At 45.8% G+C, this 27270-nt stretch overlaps 1 protein-coding gene across 1 annotated transcript in view; it reads left to right on the plus strand.

The window, feature by feature from the left end:
• Positions 1–27270, plus strand: part of ptprfa (protein tyrosine phosphatase receptor type Fa) — a gene marked incomplete at its 5' end in the record, with an annotated part of 134839 nt that overhangs the window by 99649 nt on the left and 7920 nt on the right. The window contains 9 exons of the mRNA XM_080535442.1: positions 6489–6652; positions 9819–9931; positions 11959–11991; positions 13683–13780; positions 22150–22273; positions 22539–22714; positions 25131–25250; positions 25363–25517; positions 25773–26058. Coding sequence (XP_080391568.1) covers positions 6489–6652; positions 9819–9931; positions 11959–11991; positions 13683–13780; positions 22150–22273; positions 22539–22714; positions 25131–25250; positions 25363–25517; positions 25773–26058 — 1269 coding nt within the window. The remainder of the gene's footprint in view (positions 1–6488; positions 6653–9818; positions 9932–11958; positions 11992–13682; positions 13781–22149; positions 22274–22538; positions 22715–25130; positions 25251–25362; positions 25518–25772; positions 26059–27270) is intronic.

Here is a 27270-nt window from a genome sequence, read left to right on the forward strand (position 1 = left end):
TGTCTATGTTAGTCCCCCTCTCACACATATAACAGGTCTAGGTTAGTCCTCCTCTCACACATATAACATGTCTATGTTAGTCCTCCTCTCTCACATATAACATGTCTAGGTTAGTCCTCCTCTCACACATATAACATGTCTAGGTTAGTCCTCCTCTCACACATATAACATGTCTAGGTTAGACCTCCTCTCACACATATAACAGTAGGTTAGTCCTCCTCTCACACATATAACAGGTCTATGTTAGTCCCCCTCTCACACATATAACAGGTCTAGGTTAGTCCTCCTCTCCTCTCACACATATAACAGGTCTAGGTTAGTCCTCCTCTCACACATATAACATGTCTAGGTTAGTCCTCCTCTCACACATATAACATGTCTAGGTTAGTCCTCCTCTCACACATATAACATGTCTAGGTTAGTCCTCCTCTCACACATATAACAGGTCTAGGTTAGTCCTCCTCTCACACATATAACAGGTCTATGTTAGTCCCCCTCTCACACATATAACAGGTCTAGGTTAGTCCTCCTCTCACACATATAACATGTCTAGGTTAGTCCTCCTCTCACACATATAACATGTCTAGGTTAGTCCTCCTCTCACACATATAACAGGTCTAGGTTAGTCCTCCTCTCACACATATAACATGTCTATGTTAGTCCTCCTCTCACACATATAACATGTCTAGGTTAGTCCTCCTCTCACACATATAACAGGTCTAGGTTAGTCCTCCTCTCACACATATAACATGTCTATGTTAGTCCTCCTCTCACACATATAACATGTCTAGGTTAGTCCTCCTCTCACACATATAACATGTCTATGTTAGTCCTCCTCTCACACATATAACAGGTATAGGTTAGTCCTCCTCTCACACATATAACAGGTCTAGGTTAGTCCTCCTCTCACACATATAACATGTCTATGTTAGTCCTCCTCTCACACATATAACAGGTCTAGGTTAGTCCTCCTCTCACACATATAACATGTCTAGGTTAGTCCTCCTCTCACACATATAACATGTCTAGGTTAGTCCTCCTCTCACACATATAACAGGTCTAGGTTAGTCCTCCTCTCACACATATAACATGTCTATGTTAGTCCTCCTCTCACACATATAACATGTCTATGTTAGTCCTCCTCTCACACATATAACAGGTCTAGGTTAGTCCTCCTCTCACACATATAACAGTAGGTTAGTCCTCCTCTCACACATATAACAGGTTAGTCCTCCTCTCATACATATAACATGTCTATGTTAGTCCTCCTCTCACACATATAACATGTCTAGGTTAGTCCTCCTCTCATACATAATTATAACATGTCTAGGTTAGTCCTCCTCTCACACATATAACAGGTCTAGGTTAGTCCTCCTCTCACACATATAACAGGTCTAGGTTAGTCCTCCTCTCTCACATATAACATGTCTAGGTTAGTCCTCCTCTCACACATATAACAGGTTAGTCCTCCTCTCACACATATAACAGGTCTAGGTTAGTCCTCCTCTCACACATATAACATGTCTAGGTTAGTCCTCCTCTCACACATATAACAGGTCTAGGTTAGTCCTCCTCTCACACATATAACAGTAGGTTAGTCCTCCTCTCACACATATAACATGTCTAGGTTCGTCCTCCTCTCACACATATAACAGTAGGTTAGTCCTCCTCTCACACATATAACATGTCTAGGTTAGTCCTCCTCTCACACATATAACAGGTCTAGGTTAGTCCTCCTCTCACACATATAACATGTCTAGGTTAGTCCTCCTCTCACACATATAACATGTCTAGGTTAGTCCTCCTCTCACACATATAACAGTAGGTTAGTCCTCCTCTCATACATATAACATGTCTAGGTTAGTCCTCCTCTCACACATATAACAGGTCTAGGTTAGTCCTCCTCTCACATATATAACATGTCTAGGTTAGTCCTCCTCTCCTCTCACACATAGAACATGTGTAGGTTAGTCCTCCTCTCACACATATAACATGTCTAGGTTAGGCCTCCTCTCATATAACAGGTCTAGGTTAGTCCTCCTCTCACACATGTCTAGGTTAGTCCTCCTCTCATACATATAACATGTCTATGTTAGTCCTCCTCTCACACATATAACAGGTCTAGGTTCGTCCTCCTCTCTCACATATAACAGGTCTAGGTTCGTCCTCCTCTCTCACATATAACAGGTCTAGGTTAGTCCTCCTCTCACACATATAACAGGTCTAGGTTAGTCCTCCTCTCACACATATAACATGTCTAGGTTAGTCCTCCTCTCACACATATAACATGTCTAGGTTAGTCCTCCTCTCACACATATAACATGTCTAGGTTAGTCCTCCTCTCTCACATATAACAGGTCTAGGTTAGTCCTCCTCTCACACATATAACATGTCTAGGTTAGTCCTCCTCTCACACATATAACATGTCTAGGTTAGTCCTCCTCTCTCACATATAACAGGTCTATGTTAGTCCTCCTCTCACACATATAACAGGTCTAGGTTAGTCCTCCTCTCACACATATAACAGGTCTAGGTTAGTCCTCCTCTCACACATATAACAGTAGGTTAGTCCTCCTCTCACACATATAACATGTCTAGGTTAGTCCTCCTCTCACACATATAACATGTCTAGGTTAGTCCTCCTCTCACACATATAACAGGTCTAGGTTAGTCCTCCTCTCACACATATAACAGGTCTATGTTAGTCCTCCTCTCACACATATAACATGTCTAGGTTAGTCCTCCTCTCACACATATAACAGGTCTAGGTTAGTCCTCCTCTCACACATATAACATGTCTAGGTTAGTCCTCCTCTCACACATATAACATGTCTAGGTTAGTCCACCTCTCATACATATAACATGTCTAGGTTAGTCCTCCTCTCACACATATAACAGGTCTAGGTTAGTCCTCCTCTCACACATATAACATGTCTAGGTTAGTCCTCCTCTCACACATATAACATGTCTAGGTTAGTCCTCCTCTCACACATATAACATGTCTATGTTAGTCCTCCTCTCACACATATAACAGGTCTAGGTTAGTCCTCCTCTCACACATATAACATGTCTAGGTTAGTCCTCCTCTCCTCTCACACATAGAACATGTCTAGGTTAGTCCTCCTCTCACACATATAACATGTCTAGGTTAGGCCTCCTCTCATATAACAGGTCTAGGTTAGTCCTCCTCTCACACATATAACATGTCTAGGTTAGTCCTCCTCTCCTCTCACACATATAACATGTCTATGTTAGTCCTCCTCTCATACATATAACATGTCTAGGTTAGTCCTCCTCTCACACATATAACATGTCTATGTTAGTCCTCCTCTCACACATATAACAGGTCTAGGTTCGTCCTCCTCTCTCACATATAACAGGTCTAGGTTAGTCCTCCTCTCACACATATAACAGGTCTAGGTTAGTCCCCCTCTCACACATATAACATGTCTAGGTTAGTCCTCCTCTCATATAACATGTCTAGGTTAGTCCTCCTCTCACACATATAACAGTAGGTTAGTCCTCCTCTCACACATATAACATGTCTAGGTTAGTCCTCCTCTCACACATATAACATGTCTAGGTTAGTCCTCCTCTCACACATATAACATGTCTAGGTTAGTCCTCCTCTCACACATATAACATGTCTAGGTTAGTCCTCCTCTCTCACATATAACAGGTCTAGGTTAGTCCTCCTCTCACACATATAACAGGTCTAGGTTAGTCCTCCTCTCACACATATAACATGTCTAGGTTAGTCCTCCTCTCACACATATAACAGGTCTAGGTTAGTCCTCCTCTCACACATATAACAGGTCTAGGTTAGTCCTCCTCTCACACATATAACAGTAGGTTAGTCCTCCTCTCACACATATAACATGTCTAGGTTAGTCCTCCTCTCACACATATAACATGTCTATGTTAGTCCTCCTCTCACACATATAACATGTCTAGGTTAGTCCTCCTCTCACACATATAACATGTCTAGGTTAGTCCTCCTCTCACACATATAACAGTAGGTTAGTCCTCCTCTCACACATATAACATGTCTAGGTTAGTCCTCCTCTCACACATATAACAGGTCTATGTTAGTCCTCCTCTCACACATATAACAGGTCTAGGTTAGTCCTCCTCTCACACATATAACAGGTCTAGGTTAGTCCTCCTCTCACACATATAACATGTCTAGGTTAGTCCTCCTCTCACACATATAACATGTCTATGTTAGTCCTCCTCTCACACATATAACATGTCTAGGTTAGTCCTCCTCTCACACATATAACAGGTTAGTCCTCCTCTCACACATATAACATGTCTATGTTAGTCCTCCTCTCACACATATAACAGGTTAGTCCTCCTCTCACACATATAACAGGTCTAGGTTAGTCCTCCTCTCACACATATAACAGGTTAGTCCTCCTCTCACACATATAACATGTCTATGTTAGTCCTCCTCTCACACATATAACAGGTTAGTCCTCCTCTCACACATATAACATGTCTATGTTAGTCCTCCTCTCACACATATAACAGGTTAGTCCTCCTCTCACACATATAACAGGTCTAGGTTAGTCCTCCTCTCACACATATAACAGGTTAGTCCTCCTCTCACACATATAACAGGTCTAGGTTAGTCCTCCTCTCACACATATAACAGGTCTAGGTTAGTCCTCCTCTCACACATATAACAGGTTAGTCCTCCTCTCACACATATAACATGTCTAGGTTAGTCCTCCTCTCACACATATAACATGTCTATGTTAGTCCTCCTCTCTCACATATAACATGTCTATGTTAGTCCTCCTCTCACACATATAACAGGTTAGTCCTCCTCTCATACATATAACATGTCTATGTTAGTCCTCCTCTCTCACATATAACATGTCTATGTTAGTCCTCCTCTCACACATATAACAGGTTAGTCCTCCTCTCACACATATAACAGTAGGTTAGTCCTCCTCTCACACATATAACATGTCTAGGTTAGTCCTCCTCTCTCACATATAACATGTCTAGGTTAGTCCTCCTCTCACACATATAACATGTCTAGGTTAGTCCTCCTCTCACACATATAACAGTAGGTTAGTCCTCCTCTCACACATATAACAGGTCTAGGTTAGTCCTCCCCTCACACATATAACAGTAGGTTAGTCCTCCTCTCACACATATAACATGTCTAGGTTAGTCCTCCCCTCACACATATAACATGTCTAGGTTAGTCCTCCTCTCACACATATAACATGTCTAGGTTAGTCCTCCTCTCACACATATAACATGTCTAGGTTAGTCCTCCTCTCACACATATAACATGTCTAGGTTAGTCCTCCTCTCCTCTCACACATATAACATGTCTAGGTTAGTCCTCCCCTCACACATATAACAGGTCTATGTTAGTCCTCCTCTCACACATATAACATGTCTAGGTTAGTCCTCCTCTCACACATATAACATGTCTAGGTTAGTCCTCCTCTCACACATATAACAGGTCTATGTTAGTCCTCCTCTCACACATATAACAGGTCTAGGTTAGTCCTCCTCTCACACATATAACATGTCTATGTTAGTCCTCCTCTCACACATATAACATGTCTAGGTTAGTCCTCCTCTCACACATATAACATGTCTAGGTTAGTCCTCCTCTCACACATATAACATGTCTAGGTTAGTCCTCCTCTCACACATATAACAGGTCTAGACCAGGTTAGTCCTCCCCTCACACAGCATGATCGCCTGCTCCGGGGTGCACATCTACTCAAGATACTCGATCCTCAATATCGATATTGATGTCTTGAAGTGAAATAGTAAATGCTATATGGGATTTTGCATGTGGTCATAGCTGCATCTGAAGAGCATAAAGGATGTTCATTCATCTTATTGAAGCTTTCCTTGAGCTCATTAGTAGGATTTGACTTTGCATATTTGAAATGGGAAGAATGTATTTCCGATTGATTTCCTCATCCATACATGAAAGCCCCCACTCACAGCAGCTAGTAGTGACTGAGTAGTTTGGATTTTTGGTGCAAGGTCTAGCAGAGACTGGGAACGTTCACAGAGACTGAGAACGTACACAGAGACTGGGAACGTACACAGAGACTGAGAACGTACACAGAGACTGAGAACGTACACAGAGACTGAGAACGTACACAGAGACTGAGACGGACCTTTTCCAAAAACTGATGTTTGTGGTGCTGGTGGAAAGCCAGTGGGAAGTACAGAAAGACTGTGTAAGCTAGGGAGATGAAAGGGATATGGGAAGTTAGATCTTTACCTTTTCTTTTGACTGTTTTCCCCTGCTTTTATATTCATTCTATGCGTGTATATGTTTTTATATATGTTTTTTATTCACTTTATGTTCTTATTCCTGTTGTAAAGCACTTTGAGCTGCATTTCTTGTATGAAAGGTGCTATATAAATAAAGCTTTACTTACTTACTTACTTACTAGTACGTGGTGCCCTCCTTTTCACACCTCCCCCCCCCCCCCCCGCAGCAGAGGACCTTTGCGGCCAGCCCTTACTCAGACCCCATCACGGTGAAGCTCCACAGCGGCATGTCCCGCCACTCGGACGACCCTGAGATGCTGTGGGTCATGGGCCCCGTCCTCGCAGTCGTCCTCATCATCATCATCGTCATTGCCATCCTGCTCTTCAAGAGGTGAGCCCGCTGCTGCCATGCCGACGACGGCTGCTCTGCTAGTCAGCGATACGCTCGTGTTATCAGGACTGAGGATAGACTGACACGCTCTGCCCACTGTTCCCCTCAGACAATCTTTTCATATTTTGAGATCAATACTTCAGCAATAACCCTAATAAGCCAACGCTGTGCCCTGGAGATTTGTCTTATTTAATGTTTATCTCTATTTTTGTTCGCTTGTCCGACATTTCTGAGCGGGTCTCTGCAGACGTTTTTCCTCTTTTTAGTGCAGAAGTCTGTAGAAGATCTCGTATTAAAGATGATTAGAAATGACTGCCCGTTAGAGTTGAATGATTTCGGCATGAAGAGAGAGATCCATCATGCTTGACTGAGCCTGGAGGCTCCTATGATCCTCAGCATATGGGAGAAGGCTCCGTCAGGTACCCCACAGGCCCTCCTCACACAGGTTAACAGTCGGGCCATGTTTTCTCTGCTCAGTTTGAACGGGGCTGTCCTTAGGCCAGGCATCTGGAGGTAGCTGACTCTGCTAGGGTTAGGATGGGGATGGGGGGGGGGTCCATATGGCGCATTCCACTAGTGATGACATCTCTGCTACAACCCTGCTGGGTTGGGCTGGGCCTCCTCTCTCTGTCACTCTGCTTATCTGTGCAACTCTCCTTCCTTCTCTTTCTTTACTCTCCTATCTTCTTGTGCTTTCATTTATTTCCATGACTAGATTGACATAGTGGTGGTCCTCCTTTACTTTGGCTAGTAGAGCCAGCAAGAGGGTCTCTCTCATATATACCACCCGGAGAAAGAAAAAGTACTGAGCCAAATTTAGCTGGAACTTCAAAGTCTTTTATTCAGGTTCTAAGTCCCTTTGGCTTTGGGGGCAGTTGTCAGTGAGTTGCAGAGAGCCTTAGCTGCTCTTGCATGTGGATAAGCCAGCCAGGGCATAGCTTAGATGGGATAAGGGTGGAGAATGTCTTCACTGAAAATGAGAGAAAATCTTGAAAGTGACCCAATTTCAGATGCTTATGTGAGTGGACATTTCTCTTAAACCCTCACTTAATAGCAATAGCAACTTTGTATGACTTTGTATGAAAGCAGTCTTTTTGGCTCTAAAAGATCACCCTCCCTAATGGAACCTCAACCCCATTAAGACTACTAGCTCTATCTCTACATGTTAGCATTTCCCCAAAGCCAACAACAGTTCAGCAAAAAGCTATGAAGTGAGTAATGAGCAAATCCAAACTATTTGAGTCCACTATCCCTCTTCTGCCGGCACAATATTGGGATGGCATACAGAGTAGTTGATACTAGGAAGCTAGTTGCAGAATAGAGCTATATTCTGCTATATTCTGTATTTCTCTCTGTTATTTTTGTTCCTAAATACAATACTGTTTGTACCTCAAATAACTCAAAGTGCCTGAGTGTGTTATCAGACAACCTGTCCAGCAGAGAAAGTAATCAACTCCTGAATAACCCTGCAAGACTGCAGATAGTTTTCCCCTTCACTTTCCAAAGTATGCAATCTTAAGAGAAAGGGTTGTAAAAGAAAGAACAAATATATTAAAAACTTGATGCAGATGATCACCGTGGCAGGTGTTTAGATCTGGGCTCGCTGTGGAAAAACACATTTTCTAAATGTCAGCGTCGACATCTGACAAAAAAACACAGGCGGGGATAGGGGGGGGGGGGTAGGATCTTGTAAGTCAGGTGTTGTTCCCATCCACAGCACTGTGTGGCATCCCTGCTGCTGACAGACTGTAATTTAATCCACCCTCTCTCTTTATCTTTGTCTTTTTCCTTGCTCACTTTCTCCCCTTGCTTTCTGTGGACGCAGCAAGCAAGAAAGGTTAGTACTTCTCCCTGTTGTACACTACTTTACAACCACCCTGGCTAAGCTGACACACTGATGTCACACACATGCTTTTGGGTCAAACCCTTCAGAGTGAACTGATGCCATTGATGTGAAGTGACAGAATGACATGCTCTTTGTTTCTGTGGCACTGCCAAGAACACATGTATGCCACGTCATTCAGCTGTGTGCTGTTGAGCTTTCAGGAGCCATCAGGAGTCCTGACAGTGTATGCTGTGTGTGTGTGCGTGTGTGTGTGCGGGTGCGTGTGTGTGTGTGTGTGCGTATGTGTGTGTGTGTGAGTGTGTGTGTGTGTGTGAGTGTGTGTGTGTGTGTGTGTGTGTGTGTGTGTGTGTGTGTGTGTGTGCGTGTGTGCGTGTGTGCGTGTGTGCGTGCGTGCGTGTGTGCGTGTGTGCGTGTGTGCGTGTGCGCAGGCATCCTGTGATCTGTCTCTGTTCATCTGTCTGTTGTTTCTTCCTCAACCAACCGCCCACACACACCTGCAGCACTGCCATTGAAAGTAAATGCCAAACTTGCAGTTAAAAAGGAATTATGTTCCCTAGGCAATATAGTGAAAATAACAAAGGGCTTCTCACCCGTATTTCATGCCTCTATGCTTTAGCTTCATCTCTGCAAGAGATGTCCTCCTCTCTAAGTTTAGGGCAAACATGACTGATACATCCGAAAGCCATGCTTGCATGGCAACACTAATAATACATGCACCCCCTGAGACACCAGCACTCAGCCATGCACTCCGAGATATGTCGGAGTGATAGCACTTTAGTGCATTAGCGTGTCAGCTGTAATACGGCAACGCTAAGACATCGGTAAGCATGCTAGCATTAGGAGACGTGGAGCATAAGGAGTGAGATACCTCCACCAGATGCGCCTCTCTCTCTCCTCTCCTCTCTCTCTCCTCCGCTATAATTAGTTAGCCTCTCTGTCACCCCGGCTGAACCGCTAATTGCTCAGCCTGTTTGTTTTCACACATTCATATAGGGGAAATTATAGGTTTTAATGAGTGCAATCCGAAACTATGCCACCACTTTACCTCCAGCTGTAGAGACACTTAAGTGGGCACTCCACACACACAAAAGGGGACGAAAGCAAAGAAGCATTTTTTCTTTAGTGAATTATACTGGCGTACTAATTCACTAAGGAAACCTGCTTCTTCCCTTCGTCACAATCGTATGCCACATCTCTCATTTTGGTTTGGAGTCTGGTTGTCAATTTGTAAGTGGGGTTAACTTGCACAGCTAGTACGCTGCTGCTTCTATGTGTGTTTTTGGGGCTCCTCGCATCATTTCTGCTTGTCTCCCTCCCCAGGAAGCGAGCCTCTCCCTCAGCCAAGGATGAGCACTCAGCTGGGGTCAAGGACTCGCTGCTGGCCCACTCCTCAGACCCTGTGGAGATGAGGAGACTCAACTACCAGACACAAGGTACAGTATGGTCCTACACACGAACATGAGCTCACGTCAGCTCACACACTAGCAGACACACACACACACACACTCACTGACACAGACACACTCATCCAGATTCCAAATTCAGCCATGCTGAAACGATGTCGTCTTTCTATGGCCAAAAAAGGAAAAACCTGATCACGAGCTACTGTAGCAGCCAGGGGGTCACCCCCCTTTCACTCTCCCCCACATACACTATGAGGAACTAAGTCCCTAGGACATTCAAGAAGATTGATTATCATTCAATGGAACTCACAGCAGCCTTGATTACTGTATGTTTGGTGGACTCTTGTTCAAGTAAAACAGTGAATATGGGGATAATGTAGTTCCCAGGTAGGCGTCCTCTCTCTCATCTCACAGTGAAGGAAAGTGAACGAGACAGAGTTGATCTGGTTACCCCGTGCAGGCTGCACTGACCCTGTACACAGTGGTGTAGTCTAGTTTTTTCTAGTGGGTATACTGTGATTTTTCCCTCCCAGCCTCGTATCGTTCATTTCGGAACGCCATAAAAATAAATATGCGCTCCCTGTCTAACGTTATATATATATATATAAATTAAATGTTATAAGGCTGATCTGTGCTGATCTCCCCCCTTTGATGGTATATGACGCTATAGTCAGTCTCAATGGTCCAAAATTCAAGTGCTTGGTAACACAGACGGAATGAAAGTGAAGGTTCTGTCACAAAACGCTGTTACGTATCCTCACACATTTTTAAGTGGGTATATGGAAATCCTTGGCCTTTCCTAGTGGGTATACGGCGTAGTCCTGCGTATCACGTAGACTACACCACTGCCTGTACAGTAATTAAACAGTGCTGAAAGCATTGTGGAGACTCCTGAGAACTTTGAACTCAGCACAGGAATAAAGCCAACAGACTCACAGGAGAGGACCTCTCTCCTAACTCGCTCCCTACCCCTATCTCGTGTGCTCTCTCTATTTCTATTCCTTTCTTACCCCCCCTGTCTCTGCTCTAACTCTCCATCTCCCCAATCACCATCTCATCCCTCTCCCCCCCTACCCCCCCCCCCCCCCCCCCCCCTCCTATCTCTCTCTCCCTCTCTCTGTCTCTTCTCTTTTCACTCTGTGGGTGTTTTGGAAGATAAATCCATCACATAGCTTGTCTTTGTGTGTGTGTGTGTGTGTGTGTGTGTGTGTGTGTGTGTGTGCGTGTGTGTGTGTGGGGGGGGGGGGGGGGGGGGGTTCTTTGTTGTTTCCTATTTAATAGTCAGCTTGTAAATGTCTTAACAATGGGGGGGATTTGGCAGATGTTGTTTACACAAATAGAGGAAGGTAATTGACTATTTGGCTCATACCTTGGTGCCCTTCCTCAGCACTTTGAAGACCCACCAGGCGGCTGCTGTTCTAAAAAGCTCAGTTCGCTCCTCAAAAGTGTGTCTAAAGACTGTAGCCTACTAAGATATTGTGACGTTAGAATTATAAGGTTCTATCTCCATTTTTGTCAAAATTGATTTTTTTTTACATAATCTAATCCATTAGGTGTTTATTAATGCCTACGTGGTGTTATTTTTAAAATGTTGACATTTTTTTGTTAGTAATTAATAAAATACAAAGGTTCTATCTCACAAAACATAATGGAATGTAAAAACTTTGACGCTCAATATCTCTGAACTACCCGAAACGGAGATAGAACCTTATCATTCTAAGCTCATGAATTAGTATCTTATTTCCTTAGCCAAGAAAAGGCGGGGCCTGGTCTATGGGTAGCCATGTGGACAGCACTTCCAGTGCATACATGGACAGACAGGCTGAATTTGTGAGGACTGTTCTAATTCCACAGTGGGCATAGGAAGCAGGCGGTCTCAAGGCTGTAGTATCTGTCTACAGGGCCTTGGTCTTCTCTGTACGACATCTCTTTACTGTCTCTCTGATCCTGATCTATCCTGTGCTCCCTCTTCTCTTTCATCTTGCCTCTTCAACCTGGATGATCCCTCTGATACTTGTTGTTGAATATTACCCACCTACCCCATCTTCTCCCCGCAGGTTCCAGTGCCCCCAGTTGCCCGAACACTCCAAGTTAGTTTCCATTCCTCCTGTGTTTTCTACCTATTTGAGTCTCTCCCCCATCCCTCTCCTTTTCTTTTTCTCTCTAATAGTTGTTTTTTTCTATCTGTTTCTCTCACCCCTCCTCTCTCTCTCTCTCTCTCTCTCTCTCTCTCTCTCTCTCTCTCATTATTTCTGTTCTCATATTCTCTGGATCACTCTACATCAGTTTCACGGTTGCAACATCACAGCTTACACAAACAACAATAAGTTCTCCCTGCTCTGAAAATGTATCAAGCTTATTAAGCCAAAACCTCAAAGTATAGCCAGTATAGAAGAAGGGGTCACCCAAACCTCTGGATGTGCTGTGATGTTGTTACTTTTGTGAGCTGAAGTGGAACGCTCCCCCCCCACACCCTCCCTCCCACCTCCCTGTCCATCTCTCCACCTCCCTCCTCTATTCCACTGCTGTTTTCTGTGTGTCATCAAGGCCATCTCAGCTCGTGCTAGCTGCACTGTGTCTGTAAACGTTTGATTTGTAGCTCAGTCGCTGGATACCCCCCCCCACCCCCCCCACCCCCCCCACCCCCCACCCCCCCACCCCCCCCACCCCACCCCACCCCACCACCTCATTCACTTCCTCTCCGCAGGCTGGCCATCCCAACTGTCACAGCTGAGAGCTATGGTGTTTGGCTGGATGGCTGTGGGTGTTGAGAGGTTAAAGGGAGAGAACAGAGCTTAAGATATATAATTAGTAAACCTAATTAGATGATAAAACAGTTCCAATAAGTTGTGAATTGAATGAAATTCATAATTCAGTGTTGAAATGTTGAAGAATATTGGATCTCTGAAGACGTTGTTACTCCATTTGTATTTGTGTTTGTTTTGTTGTTTTAGTGCTGTTCTGTCTGTTCTCTGTGGTGTCTTATTGGGGAATCATCCTTGTCATATTGCTTTGGGAGCAAAGCCAAGCGGAATGGTTGTCCCTACATCCATTGATCTTTGGAAGCCCTAAGCTCTCCTTCCTCTGAAAGAGATGATATACAATGTTGTGTTGAAAAGTTTGGTGTTTGTTATGTTTCACTCTTAAGATCATTATTACATTTCCGGGCAACAACTCTGTGCTGGATTTTTGTTTTGTGGTTGGTTCCTTTTTATAACTAAATATTACGTATCAATTATGACGAACGGAGATCGTTTCAGATTTGTGATGTCATCTAAGCCTCTCTCGAGGGCAGCTCATGGGAGAGTGGCCTATTCTATTTAGAGTAACGAGATGCTGTAGATGTCCCACTCCTCCTCCCTTACCCCTCCCACTCACACTTGTGCTGCTGTGGGCTACTGCTCACTCACTCACTCACTCACTCACTCACATCACACAAATGACCGCAGCATTGTGTTGTAGAGCTACAGTTAGATATCACCCCTTCTCTCTCTCTCTCTCTCTCTCTCTCTCTCTCTCTCTCTCTCTCTCCCTCTCTCTCTCTATCTCTCTCTCCCCCTCCCTCTCTCTCTCTCTCTCTCTCTCTCTCCCTCCCTCTCTCTCTCTCTCTCTTTCTCTCTCACTATTGTACACACACTTTCCATATCACCACTCTCAATTAGCAATGTGCTTTGTGATTGCACATGAATCAGCTCTCTGGTTGCATTTCTCACTGTTTGTGCATGTGTGTGTGTGTGTGTGTGTGTGTGTAATTGTATTCACCACCTCTTCCTCTCGACAGGGATGAGGGAACACCCGGCCATCTCCACGACTGACCTGGCCGATCACATCGAGCGGCTGAAGGCCAACGACAGCCTCCATTTCTCCCAGGAGTACGAGGTAACTTCAGCCCTGCCTCCGCCCTGTCCACCTGACCACCTAGAACACCACATCTAGTCTGCCCTGTCCACCTGACCACTTAGAACACCACATCTAGTCCGCCCTGTCCATCTGACCACTTAGAACACCACATCTAGTCTGCCCTGTCCATCTGACCACTTAGAACGCCACATCTAGTCTGTCCTGTCCACCTGACCACTTAGAACACCACGTCTAGTCTGCCCTGTCCATCTGACCACTTAGAACGCCACATCTAGTCTGCCCTGTCCATCTGACCACTTAGAACACCACATCTAGTCTGCCCTGTCCATCTGACCACTTAGAACACCACATCTAGTCTGCCCTGTCCATCTGACCACTTAGAACACCACATCTAGTCTGCCCTGTCCATCTGACCACTTAGAACACCACATCTAGTCTGTCCTGTCCATCTGACCACTTAGAACACCACATCTAGTCTGCCCTGTCCATCTGGTCACTTAGAACACCACATCTAGTCTGCCCTGTCCACCTGACCACTTAGAACACATTTAGTCTGCCCTGTCCACCTGACCACTTAGAACACCACATCTAGTCTGCCCTGTCCACCTGACCACTTAGAACACCACATCTAGTCTGCCCTGTCCACCTGACCACTTAGAACACCACATCTAGTCTGTCCTGTCCATCTGACCACTTAGAACACCACATCTAGTCTGCCCTGTCCATCTGACCACTTAGAACACCACATCTAGTCTGTCCTGTCCATCTGACCACTTAGAACACCACATCTAGTCTGCCCTGTCCATCTGGTCACTTAGAACACCACATCTAGTCTGCCCTGTCCACCTGACCACTTAGAACACATTTAGTCTGCCCTGTCCACCTGACCACTTAGAACACCACATCTAGTCTGCCCTGTCCATCTGACCACTTAGAACACCACATCTAGTCTGCCCTGTCCATCTGACCACTTGGAACACCACATCTAGTCCGCCCTGTCCATCTGACCACTTAGAACACCACATCTAGTCTGCCCTGTCCACCTGACCACTTAGATCACCACATCTAGCTCTGTACTCCAGAGAAGTTTTTATTTTTATTTAACCTTTATTTATACAGGTAAACCTGTTCACAGGCATACAACAACAACATCCACCACAAACAAATACAATACAAAACCTGGCCTACATAGTCTAAAACTAAACTAAAACTACATAGTCTAAAACTAAAACTAGTCTAAAACAGTCTAAGATAGTCTAAAACTAAACTAGAACTACAAAACCTAAAACTAGACAGCTAAAGAGCTAGGGACAGGGAGGGGTCAGCATTGGGCAAAAGGGAGAGTCAACTCAATTGCAAGAACAAATCATAGACTCGCACTGTATGTCTCTCAGCAAGAGCTTGAAACTGGAAAGAGGGATCAGATGAGACAGTTTCAGACTCTGCTGTAAAGAATTCCAAGAGGAAGGGGCTGCAAATGAGAACGCCCTCTTGCCTTTCATGGTCCGGACCAAGGGGATGGAGTATGTGATGATGTCCTGTGTGCGAAGGCCGTAGACGGATTGCTTGCGTGACAGGTGGTTAGAAAGGTAGGAGGGGAGCAGACCAAGGATGGATTTGTAAATTAAAGTATACCAGTGAAGGTGTATTACAGTATAGACAATGATCAGTGGTCAATGGAGTCTATAAGGTATTAGACTTGTTGATGATTCCGGGAATTGGACTTTATCATTGTCCCCACCGCACCCCGATGTATATACAGTAGCATCTATTATGTGTCCGAATCAAGCATTATTATTCTGTTTTTCAATAAGCTATTTTTGCTCAAGTTCCAGTCAGGTTTACCTTCACTCTGTGAAATATCATGGTTGGGTAAAAGGATACTACTAAAGTATGCATGAATTCTATCCCTCCCTTCCAAGAATATTATTCCACTGCACTTACCTACTGTAAACGCCAGTGAGGGATTATGGCTTGTTGATGTCCTACAAAGGGAGGTAATTTGCATTTAAAGTGGTGAATTTCGGAGCGGATAAAGCAGGACAGATGGGTGCACTGTTTACTCTGAGAAAGGGGGGGGGGGGGCATATTAATTATAAAACAGCACCTAGATCAACTTTTCGGTCTTTTTCCTGTTTTTCATTCAGTGTGTTGGGAAGTAGGTGAACAGTAGAGCTGTTTTGTTTGCTAGTTTGTAACCAATCAGAATGACAAGAAGTGTTCAGAGAACAGATTGTCAGATGAAGTGGGCGGAACCGGGGGTTTCAGCCACCTCACTACCTCAGCAATGTTTTTTTGTAGTAATTTTTTCTGAGTGGGGCAGTCCCACTCATATTTTTCATTTTTATTGACAGTTGCAGTGAAGATTTAGACAGGAAGGATGGGTGAGAGAGAGAGGAGGGATGACATGCAGGATATGTCCCCGGCCGGAATCGAACCGGGGACCCTGCGGTTACATGGTCAGCGCTTAACCCGCTACGCCACCTAAGTGCCACTACCTCAGCAATGTTGATGAGGAGAGTTTCCACTAAGGTGGACGTTTTCCAACTTCAGTGCATCGCGTTTATTTCCTGTTTCAGGGTTTCTCAGTGAATTTGTTTACACGCACGTGCGAGCGTGCACACACGTATACGCACACGCCAGACGCACACACCCTGCCCCCCACTTTTATAGACATACATAGGAGCTATTAACTCATCATGTTAGCTTATCTCAGAGCATCGGGGCGTGAAATTAAAGGTTCATAATGGCTATATTTAAATGAGAGCAGTCAAAGCTTCTCACAGCTTGTTAGATCTGACGGATAAGTGGGTCTGTGATTGGTGCCCGTGCTGAATGCCACTGCATATACTGCAGATAGCCTCCGTCACAACCGTGATTAGCATAATCCTAATATACTGTAGTCATCACCAGTTAAAGTGTAGCAAGTACGAGTAAGTGTCTTTCATTTATTACAAGTTAAGACTAGGCTAGATGTATTATCTAGTCTAATCAATCTGAAGGGTAAGCCAAGTGACACTCCCCTTTCAGATAGAAATAGAGTTCCAGTTCTTCTAGCAGTTAGTACTAGACTGTGCTCTATACCTCTACTACACTATCATCACTAAAAGGGTTTATGAGAACCCTGGGATTCATGAATGGGACGTGTAGTTAAACACACACATCGTTTTAATAGATAATGTTTTCTTTTTGTTCCGCTATAGTCCATTGTCTATTTATGTTGGTTAATTATGTTGTTCTTATTTTCATTGGATGCTTATTCTACTAATAATAGAGAATTTGTGGTTTGGACAACATCCCAGGCTGTTTTGTTTTTTCGACAGTGAATAGAAAAAATGTGTTAAAAATACCTCAAATAAGATTATTCATCTGGTTTGCATGGGCAACACACACACACACACACACACACACACATACACACGCTCTTTCAAATGTTTGAATTGTCTAGTGATTTTGGGATCACTGCCAGCTGTGGAGCAACTGTTATTGTCACAGTGGGGCCTTTATACAGACAGGTTTGAGACAGTGACAGTCATTAGTCGATTGTGCCTTTCTTGGTTGTGGCACATGGCTGGCCAATGTTTCCTCTCCTAGTTGTGGGGAACTGATGCCTTCTGCTGACGCAGAGGAAGGAAGGCCATATGCTCTGGGAGGACCAAACACAGCCAGCGATGACAAATTCAGGATAGAGGGACACATGCAGATAATTTATATCACCGCTTTCACCGGTAATATACACGTCGAGATGACAACAGGTGTTAATCAGGCCTTTCATGAGACAATCACGTTCCTAATGTGCCTCACTCGATTAGGATATCATCACCCTAACGCTGAAGAATGGGAGGCACTCCTTTAAATACCACGGCGTCACTCACGACAGAGGGGAATGATGGGGCTTTTTAACATTTCGGGTGCGTTGCACTGCGCCCATGTGCCTGTTCCCCCCCCCCCCCGCCGAGGCTGCAGACAGGTGCCATAAATAACAGCCCACCTCAGGCTCTTAGGGGGAAGAATCAGCGGAGGCTTATTGTGGAGTCGGCAGGTGCATCTCTCTGTCGTGTCTGTGAGAAATACAGCAAACAATGTCTCTCAGCCACTCGCCCAGACAGACTGTCAACCGACATTGATCCACACATTCATCCCCCCCCACCCACCCCCCCACCCATCCCTGGAACAGATGGACCAGAGGGGCTGAGTCACCCTGATGGGTGTGTGTGTGTTTGTGTGTGTGTGTGTGTGTGTGTGTGTGTGTGTGTGTGTGTGTGTGTGTGTGCGTGTGCATGTGCGTGTGTGTGTGAGAGAGAGAGAGTGCTTGTGTGGGTGGCGTGCTAGTGTGTGTGTATGGGTGTTTATACAGTTCATGTTTGCAGGGAAATTATTGGCTTATTATGCCCCCAGCAGCATATTATCACTGTAGCTCTGTGAAGCTGTTGATCTAAGCATGTTTTATTTACATCTGAATGCGTTTAGGGTACGACACACATTTGCTACCTTTGTAACTACTAATTGAAGCAGTAACTTCTATGTGGAGATGAAGATAAAAACAGCAACCATACCTAATCTAGCATGATGAGCAATGGGAGGATATATACATGAAATATGATTATCACCACACTGGTTAGGATGAGGCAAGTCAAAAACAGGGGGAGTTCCTGTCCTGTTCCCAATGTGTGATGGGGCAAAGTCCATTTTCCTCGCCTATGTTAATTCGTCATCCTCTGCCAAAATGTGAGCATGGTATCTCTGGTACACATGGTGCGTGCGGGCCCCTCTTGGCTTTCGGGTACCTCTTGGGTACCTGTTTTGTTTTGGGGGGAACGGAACTGCGGCACTGTGAGCGTGATTACAGCAGTGACATGCACGGTAACTGATAGTCACGTCAGCACGGCACATTAGTAGTAATGTGTGTGATTTGTCAGCGCGACGCAGTGGAAGCTTTACCTAACAGGCTGTTAAATAAGATGTGCGCTCAACCTCTCTCACCATTGTCATTATCTGCAGCAGACTGGGGCCAACACGCCCTGCCCAGCCAGTCAGTCAGGTGGAAAACCATCAGGATATTACAGTCTATTTCAGCCTCTTTCTGTGTGTGTGTGTGTGTGTGTGTGTGTGTGTGTGTGTGGGGGGGTGTGTGTGTGTGTGTGTGTGTGTGTGGTAGAGAGGCTGGGGGAGAGAGAGCAAGGGAGGGAGCTGAAGTGTTTGTGTATGCATATGTTTTTCAGATGATGTCAGATCAGTGGTCGGAGCAGAGAAAGGTCAATAATGAATAACAATATACTGCTTGTCATTATTCCGCTGGCAGAGGGCGTTTGTCCAGTGCCAGGGATCAATAAGCTCAGATGAATCATCAATATATACTGTACGTAGCTAACCTATCCCATGCCTCATGGCTGACTCCTACACTCTATGTCCCATACTGCGTAGCACTACCTTTACATCTACTCCTATACTACATATCATATCACATAGATAAACTACTGGAAATGTCTCTGTTATGTATTGAAGTGTTATTTTTGAGCTATGTGAACCACCGTAGTTGGAGTGATGAAAAGCGATATAGGTAACGAGTGTTGCCCGGGGCAGGAAGGCGGAAGTGATACTATGCCTGTATACCTGCGGAGGTCAGTAAAGCTACGGATATATATCAAAGTGTTTCGCCGCCTCTGCCTCCATTCTTTATTGTGAATTATCGATGTTATTGGCTATATACATAACAGTCTCCATTATGGAACGACATGTCAACTTCATCTTCTTCAAGTTTTTTCTCATCTAGTTACAGTAGATAGGAAATGTTAGAATAGGTATAGCATAGCATAGAGTACAGCACAGTGTTTTATTTGTATAGTATAGTATAGTGGATAGTGTACATAGCCTTTATTTATGTAAACCAGCTCTTTTCCCTTCTTGTTTTTTTTTTTTTTTTTTTTCCTAGCACCAGGGGAGCCCCCCCTCCCAAATTTCGTTGTTTGGTACCTGTACTATATCAATGACAATAAAGACCATTCATTCATTCATTCAGTTGTAATAGATGTATTGCCTTGCTATAGTGTGATATTGGGACTAGAAATGTGAGACCACTGCAAAATTACAAGTTTCTATGGTTTTACTATTTATAGGTATGTGTTTGGGTAAAATTAACATGTTTGTTTTATTCTATAAACTACTTACAACATTTGTCCCAAATTCCAAATAAAAATATTGTCATGTAGAGTTCAGAAATCAATATTTGGTGGAATAACCCTGAAGTTCAATCACAGCTTTAATGTGTCTTGGCATGCTCTCCACCAGTCTTTCACATTGCTGTTGGGTGACTTTATGCCACTCCTGGCGTAAAAATTCAAGCAGCTCATCTTTGTTTGATGGCTTGTGAACATCCATCTTCCTCTTGATCACATTCCAGAGGTTTTCAATGAGGTTCAGGTCTGGAGATTGGGCTGACCATGACATCCTCAGAGTTAGGGAACACTGTCAGAGCAGAAGGAAGCAAGTTTTCTTCCGGGACAACCTTGTACGTAATCATTCATGCATCCTTCACAAAGACAAACCTGGCTGATTCCAGCCTTGCTGAAAGCACCCCTAGATCATCACTGATCCTCCACCAAATGTCACAGTGGGTGTGAGACACTGTGGCTTGTAGGCTTCTCCAGGTCTCCGTCTAACCATTAGATGACCAGGTGTTGGGCAAAGTTGAAAATTGGACTCTTCAGAGAAGATGCCCTTACGCCAGTCCTCCAAGGCCTTATGCAAACCTCAGCCTCTCTTCTTTGCTTCTCATTGATAATGGCCTTCTTTCTAGCTTTGCATGACTTCAGCCCTGCCCCTAGGAGCCTGTTTCAGCCCTGCCTCTAGGAGCCTGTTTCAGCCCTGCCTCTAGGAGCCTGTTTCAGCCCTGCCCCTAGTAGCCTGTTTCAGCTCTGCCCCTAGGAGCCTGTTTCAGCTCTGCCCCTAGGAGCCTGTTTCAGCTCTGCCCCTAGGAGCCTGTTTCAGCCCTGCCCCTAGGAGCCTGTTTCAGCCCTGCCCCTAGGAGCCTGTTTCAGCTCTGCCCCTAGGAGCCTGTTTCAGCCCTGCCCCTAGGAGCCTGTTTCAGCCCTGCCCCTAGGAGCCTGTTTCAGCTCTGCCCCTAGGAGCCTGTTTCAGCCCTGCCCCTAGGAGCCTGTTTCAGCTCTGCCCCTAGGAGCCTGTTTCAGCCCTGCCCCTAGGAGCCTGTTTCAGCCCTGCCCCTAGGAGCCTGTTTCAGCCCTGCCCCTAGGAGCCTGTTTCAGCCCTGCCTCTAGGAGCCTGTTTCCAACTGTGCACTTCACCCCATCTGCCGTTTGCCATTCTTTTTATAGGTCACTTGATGACATCCTTTGTTTGTTCAGTGACATTCAAATGACTGGGCGGTCATCCCGGTCAGTGGAGAGTCGTTTTCTTCCTCTGTTGGTCTGTACCTTTCTTCTTTTTTTTTTGCTTTCTTTTATTTTTTCATAGAAAATAGTGGTGTATTTCAGATACTCTAGTCAGTCTAGTGGAAGATATTATCCTCATTTCCAGTGAATTAGCTGGCATCTCGTTGTGACATTTTTCGTTTATTCCGCCCTTTTGTCACCCAACGTCGATGACGCTGATGGTTCCGGTTACACTGGTATCATCGCCAGACAGCACCAAGGTTCGGAAGGTTCCAGAACAGGAACAGGAACGGGAACGGGTACACGGTTCCTTGGCGGTGTGAAAGCCCTATTAGTAGAACGAGGTGTGCCTGTGTTGGAATTCAACAGACACTGGAATGGAATGTCTGCGATACATGCTGATTTAAGAGAACTCTTTTTCCAGAGCTGTATATATATATCATATAATTGATTCCTCCTGACCTGCTGGACTACAATGTGCTAGTGTAACATTGGTAGGAGGTAGAATGTGCTCTCTCTCTCTGAGTCAGGCTCGGGGGGGACTGGAGGTCATGACCCTCAGCTTTGATACATTCAGGGAATGCTGACAAAAGAGCTTCTCTGTTTCCTGCTTCTGGTTCGTACACCTCTGTGACTCTCTGATTACATCACTGCAGCTCCTCTTGGCCATTATGTTGCCCTGAGGTGATGAAGTCGAGGGCCAAGAGGCGCTCCTCTCACTGTACAAACTGGCCAGTGTTGAACCCAGAGTGCTGAGGGGTCGTCTAAGGCTGCTCCTATTACAGAGCACACGCTGAATAGGATCGGAAATGTGTCTTGGGTACCGCAGTTAAGGCTGAACTACTGGTATAGACAACTTTCCTCGCCAAAGCACTGCAAAGACTATTGAGTTTCCGAAAACATTAACAGCGAAGATTACACTAAGTTCTCCCTCTCTGTCTCTCTCTCTCTCTCTTGTTTTCTTTTCTCTCCCTGTCTCTTTATTTGTCTCTCGCTCAGTCTATCGATCCCGGCCAGCAGTTCACCTGGGAGCACTCCAACCTGGAAGTCAACAAGCCAAAGAACCGCTATGCAAACGTCATCGCCTACGACCACTCCAGGGTCATCCTCGCCCCTGTCGACGGTGAGAGACCCAATCCTAACCGCAAAGTCATTATCACCACAATATATCTCATAAACAACAACTGACAACACTTCTCCATCACTCCTGGCAGCGTCTTGATATTCTAGATGTAAATACAGGCTGTTGCTGTTGACTGCTTATGAAGGCGTCTCTCTCTCTCTAATGTGCTGCGCTGTGTGGGATCGTGTCACGCTGGGGTGGAGGCGCCTGGATGATACCCTGCCGAGCCGCTGATGTTTCATATAATTTCTCTCCACACACACAGGAGTGCCAGGTAGCGACTACATCAACGCCAACTACATCGACGGCTACCGCAAGCAGAACGCCTACATCGCCACGCAAGGCCCGCTGCCGGAGACGCTGAGCGACTTCTGGAGGATGGTGTGGGAGCAGAGGACGAACACCATCGTCATGATGACCAGACTAGAGGAGAAGTCGAGAGTGAGTGCTGCTGCACTACAAACACCCTGTATTGGACACACACACACACACGCAAGCATGCACACACGCACACACACACATACACACACGCACACACACACAGACAGACACACCCAAGCACACATGCACACACACGTCCACATACACACGCCCACGCACACCCACATACAAGCAACCCCCCTCCCCCTCACACACACACCCAAACCAGCCACCCAAACCCACCCAACCCCCCCCCCACCACCACACAGACACACACACACACACACATACACACATACACACACATCCTGACCCCCCCAATCCACCTTGCACTGACATTGACCCTCCCCTCACATTGACACCACATCATATGAACACTCCCAGCAGTCTCAACCTGGCCCTCTAATGGGCAGGCCGTGTGAGGTTCATCTCTGGAGGGGTTTGGACACGGGGAATGACTGAGGCTGCAAGAGAGGGGGGAGTGTGTTGCTAGAGCAGGGGTGTCTCCTCCTCCACCTTCACTCATACGGTCAATAACTGTGGAACTAAAGGGCACCACACTCTTTTATTAGGTGTGACAGAGTTCATCAGCTCTCCTGACAAACTTAATATCATATCTGTCTCCAGCTCAGACGAAGGGTCAATTCAATATGAGATATTGTCCTCTATATCTGACCCCAGGTATGAGTCTCACAGGAAAGGAAATGAAAGTACGGTCCTGCTAGACCCACAGTCTATACAGGAAGTCATGTGTCCATAGCAGCTGATTTTCGGGGGAACACAGTCACACCCCCATCGAGTGTGACCACCTGTCCGTTCTGTTCCGCCGAGCAACTAGAGCACAGGAGGCTTCAATAATGTCAGGGGCAGCCGTTCCTAGTTTTAGCTAATCGTGAGCTTAGAATTATACGGTTCTATCTCCGTTTAGGGTAGTTCAGAGATATTGAGCGTCAATGTTTTTACATTCCGTTATGTTTTGTGAGACGGAACCTTTGTATTTTATGAATTACTAACTCAAAAATGTCAACATTTTAAAAATAACACCACACAGGCATTAATAAACACCGAATGGATCAGATTATGTAAAAAACTAAATTTGGACAAAAATGGAGATAGAACCTTATAATTCTAACGTCACGTAATCCTGGCTTATTGTGGTGAAATGTGAACAGATCGAAACATCATCGACATTAAACGTTCTATGAAACAAGTACAACATGTTTACAAATGTCTGGGTTGAAAATTCATTATGTTTCCATTGAGTATGTTTCTGGGCAGGTTTCGCTTCTACTGATTTATTGCCATTCAATCAACTTGTCAGTCAATTGTTGGAATTTGGTCCTTTTGCTCTAGGTACAGGGTCTAGACACAGGGGTCAGCCATATTCGGCGCCCCCGGAGCAATTAGGGGTTAAGTGCCTTGCTCAAGGGCACATGCAAGCTCCCTCCTGAGGCAGGGAGGATCAAACCAAGTTTCAAGGTTCAAGTTTATTGTTCCATCACATAACACAAGTGTAAGAGAGTAACATTCTTAGGCTTCGGATGGTTCCTGACATTGCAGCACAAGACAATAAGGCAATAGGCAATAATTCAAGATAATAAGAAAGTTACAATAGTACAGGACATATGTGACAAATAAGATTATTTTACAATTAACCAACCGATCGCTAGCCGGCCTCTCTAATCTCTAGGCTACCACCGCCCCCCATAGTTTGTTGCGACCCTCAGCTCAGACAGCTCTTGGCCGTACGGGGAGGGGAACTCCAGTGGAATGATGTGTCCAGGTGGTGACCCTGCTGTCCACCAGGCTGTTCTCCCACAATGCCCTAACCAATGGCCCTGTAGTGTGGAGTAGAAAAGAGACACCAGTCACACTCTAGGCTGCAGAGCTCTAGCCACTGTGACCAAAAAAAAAACATGGACATGACCCCCCCTTGCCTGAGTTGTAGTAGCGTAAGACCCCCATCTGTTAGGGACCCCTGCCAGGGTCCCCCCTGGCTTGGCTGGCACACTCTATCCCTGACTCCCCTAAAGCCAGGCCCTGATCCCCAGCTGGCTGTCACTCTCTTCTGCTGTCCCTCTCCTCCTCTCTCCCTCCAGGACATGGGGACTGACACACTGGAGCGGAAGCAGCCCAAGCTGTCCACACCCTCCCAGACCCATCATGCACTTCCTCTCTATACCTCTAACTCAGCACCCTATCCTATACCTCTAACTGTGTGTGTGTCCTATACCTCTAACTGTGTGTGTGTGTGTGTGTGTGTGTGTGTGTGTCTGTGTCTGTGTCTGTGTCTGTGTCTGTGTCTGTGTCTGTGTCTGTGTCTGTGTCTGTGTCTGCGTCTGCGTCTGCGTCTGCGTCTGCGTCTGCGTCTGCGTCTGCGTCTGCGTCTGCGTCTGCGTCTGCGTCTGCGTCCGTGCGTCCGTGCGTGTGTGTGCAGGTGAAGTGTGACCAGTACTGGCCCAGTCGGGGAACAGAGACCTACGGGATGATCCAGGTGACCATGTTGGACACTGTGGAGCTGGCTACCTACAGTGTCCGGACCTTCGCCCTCTATAAGGTAAGAATGCAGTCCAAGTGTGACAAGTCCTAGAGGGCAGGGATCTTGGTCTTGTGTCCACCTGTGTGTGTTTATGAGGTCATCAGTTTGTGTCCCTCTCCTACTGTAACAGAACGGGTCCAGTGAGAAGAGAGAGGTGAGGCAGTTCCAGTTCATGGCCTGGCCGGACCACGGCGTGCCTGAGTACCCCACCCCCACCCTGGCCTTCCTGCGCCGGGTCAAGGCCTGCAACCCCCCAGACGCTGGCCCCATGGTGGTACACTGCAGGTACGCCACGCCACACCTCAGAATCACACCCATCTCAGAGCGGTATCACACGCACACGCACACACACACACACACACGCACACACACACACACACACACACACACGCACACGCACACACACACACACACCTACACACACGCACGCACACACACACATACACACACACATACATGCTTTAGTAGATTCAAAGTCACTTTGTCTTTGTCTACAGTTACAGCAAGTTTGTGTGTGTGTGTGTGTGTGTGTGTCCACAGTGCCGGTGTAGGCCGGACCGGCTGCTTCATCGTGACAGAGGCCATGTTGGAGCGTATGAAGCACGAGAAGTCGGTGGATATCTACGGTCACGTGACCTGCATGCGTGCCCAGAGGAACTACATGGTGCAGACGGAGGACCAGTACATCTTCATCCACGAGGCCCTGCTGGAGGCGGCCTCCTGCGGCAACACAGAGGTCCCCGCCCGCAACCTGTACGCCCACATCCAGAAACTCACCCAGGTTCCTCCCGGAGACACCATCACCACCATGGAGCTGGAGTTCAAGGTAGGCAGTTCTAATCCTCCAGGAATGAAAGTCACTCACATGACAGGCATTTCGTGAGCTTAGAAATATAGGGTAGTTCAGAGATATTGAGCGTCAAAGTTTTTACATTCCATTATGTTTTGTGAGATGGAACCTTTGTATTTTATGAATTACTAACTCAAAAATGTCATTATTTTAAAAATAACACCCCACAGGCATTAATAAACACCTAATGGATCAGATTATGTAAAAAAACTCAATTTTGACAAAAATGGAGATAGAACCTTATAATTCTAACATCACGATTTAAGTAGTTAGTCAGTACAGTTGATGGAAGTTGATGTGTCATGTGTGTGTATGAGTGGGAGTGGGAGGACACTGAGGAGGAGGGATTCTCATCTGGATTCTGTGAAACTGAGAATAGTTCAAAACACAGAGGAGGAGACGGGTTCTGTATTAGGGGGCTTATCCGGAGGAAAAAAGGCTGAGAGAGAGGGAGAGGGGAACAAAGGGGGAGAGAGAGAGGGGGTGGGAGAGACAGAGAAAGAGATAATACAGTGAGAGTGTTGGGACAGACAGACCATCTGACAGTCTTCAGATAAAGCCACAGTGAGTAGGAATGCTGATGCACCTGGGAATGGCCTACTACACTACTTAAGTCCAGCACTTAAGTCATCCCAAAGATCTTCATGGCCTCACTCTGAAAAAAAAAAAAACGAACAACAGTGCTATAACCAAGCCTGTTCCTGGGAACAGGAACGCATCACAAGCCAAATTATGTGGATCAAAATTGTTAAGCAAGCAAAGATGATTGTAAATCCTGAACGGTATAATTAGGTTTTGATGCTTGGCACACTGGCACATTTTTTTCACTAGCAGTTCTGAAATTGACACTTTGCTTTTGCGACGCCGTCACATTAGGACCCATCATCAGCAAAAGCCAGCAGCAATCCCATCAGCCTCTATTTTGGGAGATGATAGCTTTAAGACGTTTTTGTCTGGTTGAGGTGGCTGGCATGGGGGTCTGTGTATCTCTGTGCGCAGCGATTTGTGTGGAAGCATTAAGTTTTGACCCCCCTGATGTCTGCATGGACACACTTAGGAGGGGTTTTTAAAGGACAGGTATCAGGATTTTCCATTGAAGTCCGAGAACGTGGCTGGAGCTCAAAGCTCATCATTTTCATGCATCAATAACAGAGTTAGCCCCCAGTGCCCTCCGATATCCCTGCTCGC

The sequence above is a fragment of the Nansenia antarctica genome (genome assembly GCF_963989245.1).
Source record: "Nansenia antarctica genome assembly, chromosome: 7".
Taxonomy (NCBI): Eukaryota; Metazoa; Chordata; class Actinopteri; order Argentiniformes; family Microstomatidae; genus Nansenia; species Nansenia antarctica.